Source organism: Megascapheus bottae, chromosome X, assembly GCF_031878675.1.
Source record: "Megascapheus bottae isolate mThoBot1 chromosome X, mThoBot2.hap1, whole genome shotgun sequence".
Classification (NCBI taxonomy): domain Eukaryota; kingdom Metazoa; phylum Chordata; class Mammalia; order Rodentia; family Geomyidae; genus Megascapheus; species Megascapheus bottae.
Genome location: NC_143547.1, coordinates 55,082,377 through 55,096,062, shown reverse-complemented (window position 1 = coordinate 55,096,062; position 13,686 = coordinate 55,082,377). Strand labels below are relative to the sequence as shown.

Sequence of the window (13,686 nt, the reverse complement as noted above, 5' to 3'; positions counted from 1 at the left end):
GACAATATATTCTGTATGAATGAAAACAAATAACCCTTTCTCATTTGTTTCAATTTTTGAAATATAATACTGTAAAAGACCCAGCAATAATATGATTTATCTCAACACTAGCAGAAACAAACCAAGCTCCATTTGATCTTACAGAATGAGAATCTGAACTAGTCTCAGGATTTAATGAAGAATATGCAAAACAAATGACACTGGAATACTGGATATCTAACTACTTTAAAATCTTAACATAAGTGAAAGTTTTTTATTTTTATTTATTTATATTATTCATTTATTTGCTATTCCTGGGCTTGAGCTCAGGTCCTGAGCACTGTCCTTGGACTTTCTCAAGGCTAGAGCTCTACCACTTGAGCCTCAGCACCACTTCTGGCTTTTTTCTATGTATACGGTACCAAGGAATTGAACCTGGGTCTTTGTGCATGCTAGGCAAGCACTCTACCAACTAGGCCAAACTCTCAGCCCCAAGCTTTTATTTTTTATACCATTATTTTTTTTCTGGACTTGGGGCTTGAACTCTGGGCTTAGCTTTTTGTCTTTGAACTTTTGTGCTCAAGGCTAGTGTTCTACTACTTGAGCCACAGTTTGACTTCCAGCTTTTTGGGGTTAATTGGAAATAACAATCTCATTGATATTCTTGTCTATGGGTTGGCTTGAAACATCAATCCTCAGATTTCAGCCTTCTAAGTAGCTAGAATTGCAGGCTTCAGCCACTATCCCCCAGTTAACTTGGTTGTTTTTTTTGTTTTTGTTTTTTTTTTTTTTGCCAGTCCTGGGCTTGAGCTCAGGGCCTGAGCACTGTCCTTGGACTTTCTCAAGGCTAGAGCTCTACCACTTGAGACTCAGCACCACTTCCGGCTTTTTTCTATGTATGTGGTACCGTGGAATCGAACCTGGGTCTTCATGCATGCTAGGCAAGCACTTTAACCACTAGGCCAAACTCCCGGCCCCAACTTGGTTGTTTTTGTATTTTGTTTTTTCTTTTTGGTTTTTGGGGTTGTTGTTGTTGTTGTTGTTGTTGTTTTGTCCGTCATGGGGCTTGAACTCTGGGCTTCTGGGCCTGGGCGTTGTTCCTGAGCTCTTCAGCTCAAGGCTACTGCCCTACCTAACGGCACCACTTCTGGTGGTTAATTGAAGATAAGATTCTTATGGACTTTAGTGCCTGGGCTGGCTTTGAATCGGATCTCAGCCCCCTGAGTAGCTAGGATTACAGGCGTGAGTCACCAGACCCAGCTTAATATTTTTAATACCAATAATTTCATGTTAACTAACTCCTACTATCCTAGCTAAATTACTCTAGCAAAAATCTAAATACAGAGTCTAGTGTATACTAAAGGAACACATAAGGGAAATGAAATTTAAGGATTTTTGACAATAGATACAGCAAAATCTCCATGATTCAAAAATTTACTAAATATAATGAGGAAGTATTATGGTTTATATACTCCAAGCTAAAGATAGGATGACTGTGTATTATGTCCACACAAGTAGCAACTGTTTCATTTACTCCATTTATAGCACACTGTTCACAGTTCTGCCACTGCCAGAACCACAGAGAGCATATCCTTTAAAGTTATTGGGCAGGGGCAGGCATGCGCACTCACGTGCACACACACACACACAGAGCACACAGGCACACATGTGCAAACTCACACAGATGCTATCATAAACCTATGTAATCAAATGTGAGATAGCAAAAATGATTATGAAGATTTTAAAATTTTATTTAAATTGATTCCCCTCCTCTTCTGTGGTTCCTGCCTATAACACATCTACTTGGGAGACTGAGATATAGGACTGAACATTCAAAGCCAAAGCCAGCGAAGGCAGAAAAGTCTGTGAGACTATCTCTAATTAACCACCAAAAAACAGAAGTAGCGCTGTGACTCAAAGAGCTAGAGCACTAACTAACATTGAGCAAAAGGGCTCAGAGACAGGGTCCAGGAACTGAGTTCAAGGGCCAGAAGCAACAAAAAAAATACAAAATTTGAATAAATAGAAATAATTTTTCCAAATGTATACTGACTAAAAAAAGAATAAATACAACAAAAAGTGGTAGTTAATGAGGTCCAGTGTATGCCCTGAAGAGAACACAGGTGTAGACACGTGAAGTGTCTATAATTGAAATCCCTTGAACTCCAGAGAAGAGCCATGTCATAAGATGTCCCCACTATCATTAGTAATGTTGTACAGCAGAGATCTTCAGTGTTTCTACATTGGGTACCCTATAAGAAGGAAAAATATGTAGCTACAAAAATATTTTGTGAATTGCCATAATAATAAAGTTTCAATGGAGATTCTGTGAATGTAGTATATTTTAATACGCAATACAACTCAAGGTTCTTAAAATAGGTTTGAGACAAATGAACCTAAGTACCATACTGCCAAAAACTATTGAGTTAATGCAATCCTATATAATAATTATGGCTCTAAAATATTTTACATTTTATTACAACACAGTCACTGCCACACAACTGATAGATAATGTAAACAATGCATTAGCAGTAGAATAATAACAAAATTAATATATTCGAATAATTGTTTGTGACAGCAGTACGGTGCTTCTGAGAAAAACATGTGAAAGACACACTTCTTCCAAAATAACTAAAAGCTCAGAATCTAACATATTGCTGTAAGCTATAATGGTTATAACTGTTAATCCAATACACCTTTCATACAAACCCATAAACACATGAGTGGAAAAATAGCACAGATGTTCATCTCTAATGCAATTTCCATTCAATTTCCTAAGTGCGGTCCCTGTGTGCAAACTAGCTTAACGTTATGTTTAGCTTGCAAATTCTTTTAATAAATAATGAATGCAATAAAACTAGGAGATCAATGGCAAGCTGAGAAATCATAAAAAAAAGCCTTTTGTGTTCAGTCTGTTGCCCATTTCAAATTTTAATCCAGAGACAGATCAATATTATTTTTTTTTCCTTTTCAACCCATCACATAAATAGCAAATAGACTAAAAGTAGCCTAAATGCAGTCAGCAGCTAGTGGTTGCCAGAAACTTGATAGGATCACTGGACCATCTCAATTGAAGTTTGATACGTTAACATACACACTATATTATATGCTATTAACAAGTCAACTTGCTTAAAAATAAAAAGGTTTTACAGCAATAAAAAAAATACTGTGGTTCATTATTTTTGAAACTTTCCTGTATTGTATTTTTTCCAGTAGTGCAATTACAAAGTTTTTGCTGCAATTTGTTCTAATAACCAAGTAATCATATTGGGTCAAAATAGTATATAGACATGAGTAGTTTCAACCTCAGGGGTCCTAGATGAAAGAAAATTTTACTCTTGAAAATTAATTACACCTGAAAGGACTAAATTATTTCTTTAATTGGATGGTAGGGAGAATACTCCATGCAAATTTGAATTTGAATTTGATTTGAGTCTTCAGATTACTCAGGAAAATATTAAGTTAGTTTTCTTAATATGCATTTGTGTTTCTATTCATAAACTGTAGAAAGAAGAGATAAAAACTATCATCTTATCAAGTCCTTTTGGATAAACAAGCACATACTCTTTGTAAGCAGTATCACAAGTCAACGGCTGCACAAATTGTGGCTATTATCAAATAGTATAAATTGAAATCATTGAGAATCATTTTATGCTGTTGGGCTTTATTTTATTTGTTAATTATTGCCTATTCATTATCTTACAACATCTCCCTCTGTGTTTTCACTGAAATGAAATAACAGGAAGTCATACTTTCTATGATGCTGTATTTCTTTCAAGCATTCTAATCTCATGTATTAAATTTTGATATTTTTAAACGTGTATTTGTGAAAGGTTATCATGTGATTACAATTGGTCTTTCACTGAAGTTACAAATTTGGGATTGAATCTACCTAATAACTGCATTGTTTATGAAACTCTTTTCTTTTTTTTCTTTCCTTTTCCTTTTTTTTTTGTTTGTTTTTTGTTTGTCATTCCTGGGGCTTGAACTGGGGCCTGGGCACTAATCGTGAGCTTTTTTTTTTTTTTTACTCAAGGCTAGTGCTCTACCACTTGAGCCACAGCACCACTTCTTGTTTTTTCTTTGTACGTGGTACTGAGGAATCGAACTCAGGGCTTCATGCATGCTACACAAGCACTATACGACTAGGTCACTCTCCCACCCCAGTACAACTAATTTTTTTGGCCAGTCCACAGCCTTGAACTCAGGGCCTGAGCACTGTCCTTGGGCTTTCTCAAGGCCAGAGCTCTACCACTTGAGCCACAGCACCACTTCTGACTTTTTTCTATGAATAAGGTACTGAGGTATCAAACCTGGGTCTTTGTGCATGCTAGGCAAGCACTCTACCACTAGGCCAAACTCCCAGCCTACAACTAATTTTAAAGAAGAGCCACTGTTGCCAAAGAGTTCTGATTAAAGGAATAAATATGTCTCTGTGTGTGTTGTGTGTGGTGTGTTGTACTTTATTCATTCAGCAAATGTAAATTGCATGCATTTTATATGTGTGTGTGTACACATACATAAATACAGTATCAGGCTTAATGAAATTTGCCACATTCCCGGAGTTCAAACTAATTCCTCAAAACCTATTAAAAATTCAAATGTTTGTTTTATGTAACAAACTCAGTTTTTTTCATGAGATAAGGATGGGGACTGCTAAATATAACAATTTACTGTTTGTATTATATTCTACTTTGCACAAAATTTGTATTCTATTATAATATTCACAATCTCAGTTTAAGAATTTCAGCAATTATAATGTATACACAGCATTAAAGAAGGATGAGGTGAGGTCACATCAGGGCATGTGTACTTAAACAAAATTTGAAAAAGGAAGTTAACTAATGTTCATAAATTTATTGAAGTTCATTGTAAATTTCTCTTTGAACTCTGCTATAGGGCGGAACATATGTCCTAAGGTTTTTAGATTATCCTAACCCTGAAGATAAAATTTTCCTGAGGAATTTGAGATATAAATGGCAAAATCTAACCATATTTCTAGTCTTATTCTAGTAAATATAACAATAAAACTATAGCTTAGGAAAATTGTGAAAGCCTACAAATAGGATCTATTTCCAAAGTTGATTGTGTGTGCGTGTCTGTGTCTCTGTATGTGTGTGTGAATTCTGGTGTGGATCAAACTCACAGCTTTGTGTGTGCTAGACAAATACTCTATCAACTGAGCTATCATCCAAGCCTTATAGGCTGATTGTTTTTTTAAAAATGTATGTACAGTCTTCAGAATGCTGAACAACCAAGGAATCTACTCTTTAAAATTTTGCACTTTAAAATATTGGATGTAATTTTAGTTGTATCACCTACAACATTAAATTAATATTCTGGGTCAATTCACAGCATTGTTGCCCTCTCAAATCACATTGATTAAACCAATGGATCAAATTGAATAAAGTATAAGGGAGAGAATGAGGGAGGGGTCGACACTGTTCAAATAGAAATAAACTCATTACCTAATTTAGGTAAATGTAACCATTCTGTACATCACTTCTACATTAAAATGATTTTAAAAAACAGAAACGAAGTGTGCTAGTTATGCTACTTAATGCAGCTAAGTAAATTTCAGTAAACTGATATCTAAGTTTCTTTTTTTTTTGTCAGTCATGAGACTTGAACTCTGGGCCTGGGCATTGTCCCTGAGCCCCTCAGCTCAAGACTTCCACCCTACCCCTTGAGCCACAGCATCATTTCCAGTTTTCAGTGATTAATTGGAGATAAGAGTCCCACGGACTTTAGTGTTTGGGCTGGCTTTAACCTCGATCTTCAGATCTCAGCCTCTTGAGTAGCTAGGATTACAGGCATGAGCCACCATATCCAGCTGATATCAAAGTTTCTTTTGGGGTTATGTGTTCTTCTGTAGTCTAAGAAGTTAAAGTATAATGGTAACACTTACGGTTACTGCATGTTTGATTTTTTACAGTACTCAGAATACACATACTAAAAGGCTTTTCTAAGATTTTTAATATCACAAATTGTGAAATGATAAATACACAATGACTAAGCTGTCACAGAGTTCCAAATCCCTGGGTAAGGGTATATTGCAGCTGCATTAGGCCAATAAAAAAACTTATTAGTATGGATTTAAAAAACTAATACCTTTCTGTAATCAATTTGGGTGCAGCATTATTCTATTTATAGTGACACTTTCAGTGTGTCCCAATCATATATTGCTAATTCTCATTTTTCCTAATGTGATAAAATATTAATATTGAGGCACTATTCAACATCTACACTATAGTTAGGTTGATAATAAATACATTGGTATCCACCATTTTGGAAGAGTTAATATCACCTGAGTAGTATGAATCTTTCTCATGGAAACATCTTATGCTTCCTCTGCTATTTTTCTCTGATTTCTAAGTAAAATAAAGTAAATTTAGTTGTTCTAGCAGAAAATGGAAAAAGGGATGCCGCCACTTTAAAAGCTTCAATCTCTTTGACATTGCTGGCAGTGTATGGGAACATTAATGCATCTGTCATGATAACAAGCTAAGAATAACATCTAGACATCAAACCGAGCAGAGAATCCATCTGAAGTGATTCATTCAGATCTGTCTCATTGATTTATTAAACGCAGGGCAACATCTGCAGCCTCACAGAGCCGCTTGGTGAAATTAATGCAAGATCAATTCAAATGGAAAAAAAGTGTAAAAGAGATAAATCAAAACACAATTTGCATGCAGTTCCACAATCAGGCTTATTGGGTGCAAATGCTCAATTTCCCTTCCAAAGCAAATGTGTTTAAATGTTGTTTTATCTTTGGAAAATTACGTGATCTGAAGTGACAGTGAAGAGTTTTACAGGTCGGGATGGTGAAAGGGAAAAAGGGAAGAAAAACGCTACCAGAGACCTTTTGAATATGCAAGAAGAATATCATTAATACCTAATTGTTTTGCTTTGGGGGAAAGGTTTGATGTCTTTTCTTCCAAAATAAATTTGTTTTCAATTTTGGATCAATTAACTTGGTTTGATACATATTTGAAATGTACATAGTGAATATACTAAAAAATGTATATCTTTACGCCACTGGGATCCAGATGCTAAAATGTAATATATTGTGGTTGTGATTGGATTTTTCAAAATTCTGTTTGTGTGAAACATCTTGAAAATGTTTATGGATTTCATTAAGACAGAGTACAAGCTTATATCAAAAGAGGCAAATCATTCTGATTTGATACCTTCTGCAAGTGAAATCACATAAAGCACTGATGCTTAAAGACAATTGCAACCTAATTCTTTATAATTCTTTTTGCTATTACGAATAATATTTATGATACATAAAAATCTAAAGATGTATTCTATCATGATATGGATCATTTCGTTAATGTAGTACATATAAAAGCATATTTGAACTAAATATGAGCATTTGCTAAAGTATTTAGATAAATGCCAAATCATCACTAATATACAAGTACATTTTCTTAATTAATGTACATATGAAAGTTCATTGCACTGGCACTTGACTGCATTCCTTTCATTATAATCCTGACCTCAATAATCTAATAAAAACACAGCATTGTTGACTATGTGGCTGCTTTTAGCAGACAATGTGGCTATCCCTATGGAATAAAATATCTGAATTTACTCCCCAGATTCATTTCTAGATCCTTCAGATCATTTCTGAAAATATAAATATCACAAAGTATTAGTCCAGGAAGGTTATGTAAGTCTTTTCAGATTTTTATAATACTTAACTTTACTGCAAAAGCAAAATGTCAGTTTTCAGACTAAAGTATAGTACTCTGTATGGCTCATGCAATATACAGTATTCATCAAGTGTTAATGCAAAGCCAAACTTATCCAGTGCCTACAATAATCATACTTCTAGAATTTGAAAGTAATTTTAAAATGTTTTAATGTCATTAGAATTCATACCAATTATTTAATATCAAAGCACATTTGTTTCCATACTTTCAAAGTAAAAAACTATGAAGCACTTTGAATACTAATTTTTAAAATGAATTTTGTTTTATTATGCTTAGTCATGTTTATAAATAATTATTAAAATATTTCCTAATCATATATGTATTTATTCAAGCATCTATTCAACTGCATTTAAGTGACTGAATAACATTTAATCAGTTGCTCCTCAAACAAAATCAAATGCCGATCATGCAACCTGACAATGTTACTTTTATGCAGATAGGCACGGAGAAAGAGATACTATTAAAGGGTTGTTGATTTTCCTATTGAAGAAAACCAATTTTAATTTAATATTTTACTACCAATAAACACAAGAGAATTTAATAAACACATCACAATGCATAAAGTGTGAGAATATATAAATTACAAGTTTTCTCATTCAAGAAATGAAAGCAACATGATAGTGCTTTATCTACAAAAGTCTAAAACAAGATGTATTTCTCATTTTCATCATTTTTAATTATCCAAATAATTTCCGTATTTTTTAGGGTAAAGGGCATGAAAGGAAAATGTTTCATAGCCCTTTAAAAGTGCAGAAATGGAAAGCTTGACTTACCTAATAGAACACTGAGTTGTGAATAGTTTTAGTAGTACTGTTCTTTAGTAGTTGAAGCTTATATTATTTTCCAACTTCTTTTCTGAGAAGACAACTTTGAATATTACAGTAATTAACTAAAATAAAAGGCATTGGTAGAGATCTTATTGTGACTTTTGTAAGATCAAAAATTAATCAAAAATTACCCATTTTCTTTTCTTCAGTGCACATTTTTTGTCCCTTGCACCTTTTTTTATTAATGTATACTGAACCAAATCATGATTTGAAGAAGAGCAATTTAGAAATGGTACATTGTATATGTTCAAGGATAGTACTAAAAACATTCTTAATTTTTTTAAAAGCCACCCTAAGTCAGACAAAACAGGTAGTCTCCCTCACATATTTGACAGAGAAGTTGAGGAGAGTTTATTATGCAAGAAAAGAGAATGATCAATAACACCAGTACAAATAGCTTTCTACTCAAGAATATATTAGGGCAATGTATCTATCAGGAGGTGAACATGATTCTCTTTTTTTTTTTTCAAAAAAGAATAGCCTGTGAAATTTTCTATTCAACTGAATATGTACTTTTTGGGGCTCTACTTTCCTCTCCCCTCACCTTTAGCTAGAAGGAGCAAGAAGTCATGCATCCCGAAGGTCAACCTTGTTTCTCCCAGTCTCCAGTGTAACATCACTCATCCTTACTGGGAATCTCTCTGGGATCTTTTCCTGCACTTTTCTTTCCTTCGGATGGCAACAGTCTGCTCTTTTAATGCATCTCATATCTCTCACTGACTTTATGTATCCTCTCCCTTTCATTGTCTCTCTTGGATCTTTATGCCATTAATATCACTTATTTTCCTTTTAACAGAATGTAAAAGCCACAGAAATAACGTTGACCTAAACACTAATTGCTACTTTTATTTGACAATACAAAATTGAATCATTTTTGTACATATTTCTAGAAATAATGTTGCCAAAGCCATGAAGCATCTTGTTTAAACATTATCATATTTTACCATTGTGTATGTCATTGAGGGTATTTGCATCAGTAAAATTTTAAAATGTTGTTATTTGTATTACTATTAATTAAAATTGTCAGAGATTATCAATGTTTATCTTTCTAAATTCACCATGAAGGTTTCATTCTAGTTCTTCTCATCTTCACTCATAGATTGTATTCCTAAAATCCGATATATTTCATAACTTTTAGAATTGTATATTTAAATATTTTATATAATTGTAGAAAAATATATGTAATAAACAAAAGATCCATAAAGAAAAAGTACAATAGAGTACAAAAGTACATGCATCATATTACTAATACTTCTTCCTTCATGTACAATATTTCTTTAACCTAGAAACACATAAATATACAAAGATAACTCAAGAAAAATGTTAACTATGTAAATACTGTGATAAGAATTTTTAAAAATCAGATTAAAATAATCTCAAAATATATTGTAGCAGCGTCTAAAAGTAGAACAGGTTCCTCTGACTTTGAACACAGTGTAATTTATCATTTTTTTCAGTTTGGTAAGTTGCTATAACAAAAATTAAAGTTTTTATTTACCAAGGAAGGTATAAAAAAGTCACAATGAAATGTTAATGTATTTTCTTTTGAAGTGAAACTCATAGATTTTCCTCACATATAAATTAATTATTCAGGAGGAAATGTTTCTTATGTGTAAGAATTGATCACTTTAAGAAAGAGCATTTTTGAGAGGGGGAGGGGCAGAAAGGAGAGGAGACTAGGGAGATGAGGCAGAGGGCTAGAGAAAGGAAAGTGGAAAAGGAGGGAGAGAGGAAGGAGAAAGAAAGTACCTACCAGGATAGATTCTCTTGTTTGCAATTATTTAGGGTGAGTTTATTTGAATCACAAGTGAATCGGACAGGCCTCCATCACAATTCCCTAGTAAGGCACTAAGTTTGTGTCATTACTAAAATGCTTTGTCTTCAAAACAAAATTTTTTCTACCCTTCCCACCCATAATTGCTTGCTTTCTTGAAGGAAGCCGTTATCCTTTGTGTTTTAAGGTCATCTGTCTTCCTTAAGTAAAGCTGACCGAATAAACCAAGTTTTAAGCCCTAAATATGAATCAGGTATGAGTTTCATAAGAACAAATTTCTATTCAATTGCTTGACCACAGAAGAACACTTAAAAGAGAAAGGAAATGTTCTTTTGTAAGTTCTGTAGCATTATCTTATTGTAGCAGTAAGCAACAGTTTGTCTTCAACTTGGCAGGATAGTTCAACTAAACATAGCAATTTGCATTTTACAACAGATGTGGCAACTGAGTTACAGCTTTCGTTTTAGTTCATCATTTAAAGTTGCATTTTGAAACTGTACCTCAGCAGAAGTTTTCTGCCAGATAATCAACAGTAGTGCTGTTTCACAACAAAATCCTTCATTTCTTTTAATCAGATATTGATGATTTCTCCGTTTGTATGCCAGTCTCAGGTGTCACATTTGTGCTTTTCTCATAGGTATTAGCAGCAGACTGGAGATGGAATGAACACTAGGAAGACTAATGCATGGGTATTTAAAAAGTGAAATGTTCCTAAATGTAGTTTCTTTGCTTTTTCTTCAAAGCATTGAACATAATGTGTTTCTGATATGCACATGTACACTTACTAGCAATGTGTTTCTAAACTGTGGTGTGAAGGAGGCTCACTTCAACCAGGGAAGGTGGTCATTATCAGCTAAATAATCCTCTTTAAAGAAATGGGATCCTGTTCCATTGTTTACCTAGGGAGAATTGATGAAAGCATCTTCTCTAGAAAACCTGATAACTTCTACACCAACCTCCCAGTTCCAGCCCCAGCCCGGCATTTCACGCCCCATATCACCCACTGCAGAGAGCCTGAACAGGAAGATCCCAGGAACATAGCATCGGTTGTCCTCATTTTAAAGAAAGAAGATTCTATCTACTTTCCTGTTTCGTGCATCAGGGAGCTTTGCGCAGCAGGCATAGACAGACATTCGTCCTTACAAGCGCCCCCCCCCCCCTCTCTCTCTCTCTCTCTCTCTCTCTCTCTCTCTCTCTCTCTCTCTCTCTCTCTCTCTCTCTCTCTCTCTCTCTCTCTCTCTCTCTCTCTCTCCTCTCTCTCTCTCCTCTCTCTCTCTGCCTCCAACAACAACAGCACTCATTCCACACACTATCACAAACACACAGGATGGGGATCGAATCACCCTCTGGGATGGATTCTAAACTTCCGACTCTCTGCATCCCCACCCCCCTCCATGGCCAGCTCAGGAGCCCAATTTTACAGCTCAGCCAGCTCCCCCTCCCCACCCCTCAAAACACACATGCTCCTCAAACTCCTAGTGCTGTGTTCAGGAGAAAACCTATCCGACCCGTATGGCCACAAAGGAGCAGGAAAGAAAACTGAATTAACAAATAATCACAAGTGGCCAAAAAAAAAAAAAAAGTAGAAGTAGAAAGAAAAAGAAAAAGAAAAAAAGCCATGCAAGATAGAAGCGAAGGGCTGGAAAGTTTTCAAGTTTTCAATAAGGAACTGCAAAGTTAAGTTTTGTACGGGACTTTTTTTTTTTAACCCCGAGCGCCGACTAGAAAAAGGACTAATAATTAATGAGTCCTTCTAGTCGTCTTTCCCCGCCGATTTTACAGCACTGAAGAGGCAAGCTAGTTTAAAATTGATTCACTCTATACAAAGTTGAATGAGGTCTATGAGACATGCAAAGGAGGGCAAAGAGAAGCTAGCGAGTGGGGAAAAAAAAAGTAGTGTCTCACCTGGCATTGGTGCAATCGGTGAACAAAGTTTCGAAGTCTTTCCTGGTGATGAGTTTGCAGCGGTTCACTCCTGGCTGGATGGCTCCCAGCCCTCGGAGGATACGGACCTGCTCCACAGTACACACCACGGGGGATATGTCCAGTCTCTTCAGCTTGGTGTATACTGTGTGCAACCCTCCCACCAGGTGTTTAAGGAAAAGATCAAACACTTGCGGAAGGCAGATCAATTCCTGGCCATCCATCAGGAAGGAAGCCACCTTCACCCCATGCATGTCGACCATCCGGCACTCGTTGGTGTTAGCGTTGGGGTTGCCGCTGCCACCGCTGCCACTACCAATCCCTCCAGTGCCGCTGTGATTATTAGCCATGAAACTGTTGATCATATTAGGGGTTAGACGAGGGGGCTCTCCAGGACTCGAATACAACGGTTCGGCCCGAAATAAGCCCCCCGGGACGCCGGCGCCGCTGGAAGTTGCAGAGATCACCGGAGGTGCAGAGACAGCCATGGTCACTCCGTCTCTATCGTGGGTCCTTAGGCCCTCGCTCTGTCGCCCTCACTCCTCTAGGTCCCCTAGCACTCACTCTGTCACTCTCGCTAGCTCGCTCTCGCGGGCGCGTTCGTATTCTATCTGAACTGTTTGCAAGTCTCCAGCAGCTCAGCTCCCGCTCTAGGCTCACCCACCATCCAGCAAAGAGTGAGCAGTCGCGACTCGCGGCGGCCCAAGACCCCACCCCCACCACACCTCCTCTCGAGACTGGCAGCACCCCCCAGCCAATGAGCCCCACCCTCTCGGAACCCGAGCGCGCCGACTGGCTGCCGCCGGCGAGGAGGTGGAGACTCCCAGGTCGGCCTCTGACTACCTGAGGCGGTTCGGGGCTCACTGGTGTGTGGAGATGGAGATGGGTAAAGCCATGCTCCTGGTCCCTCCGCTTCTCGCAGCTCAGTTTTCTCAGAAAACGTCCAATTTTTGTTACACACGGCTCTCAAAGTGGAATATGCTGTATACTCCTCCTTTCCGAGCCCCACGATTACAGGATGGGGAACACAAAGCCGGACTCGAAGATGTCTTTTTATCCTGCTCCCGCCACTTCTGAACCCCAGTTGTCTAGAGAAAAGTGAAATAATTTGCAGCTACAGTTTCATTCAGACATTGTGCCCAAACTCTAAGGAAGCTAAAAGGTAGCATCGCCTAGCTTCCAGGGGAAAGACTTCAGGGTGTTAAAGGCTCCAGATGTAGATAAATTCTCAGCCTTTATCCCGGTACACCTAATGCACTTGGAAAAAATAAATCTCCCAGATGCAACACAGAGAGGAAGCCACCTCCTCCTTCCTATGCCCTGATGGGCAGGGAAGTAGAGAGCCTGTGACCACTTTGGGAAAAGACTTGGTTTGTGCATGGCTGATAGGCATCTCTTTTTACAGTGTTCCCATCACTGTCCTGACACAGCCTTACCTTATTATGTCCCCATCCCTCCGATT

General features: G+C 36.9%; 1 protein-coding gene across 1 annotated transcript in view; it reads right to left on the bottom strand.

The window, feature by feature from the left end:
* Dach2 (dachshund family transcription factor 2) overlaps positions 1-12,712 on the bottom strand; it is a 477,574-nt gene extending 464,862 nt beyond the window's left edge. The window contains exon 1 of the mRNA XM_090327134.1: positions 12,207-12,712. Coding sequence (XP_090183260.1) covers positions 12,207-12,712 — 506 coding nt within the window. The remainder of the gene's footprint in view (positions 1-12,206) is intronic.
* Positions 12,713-13,686: the final 974 nt, after the last annotated feature.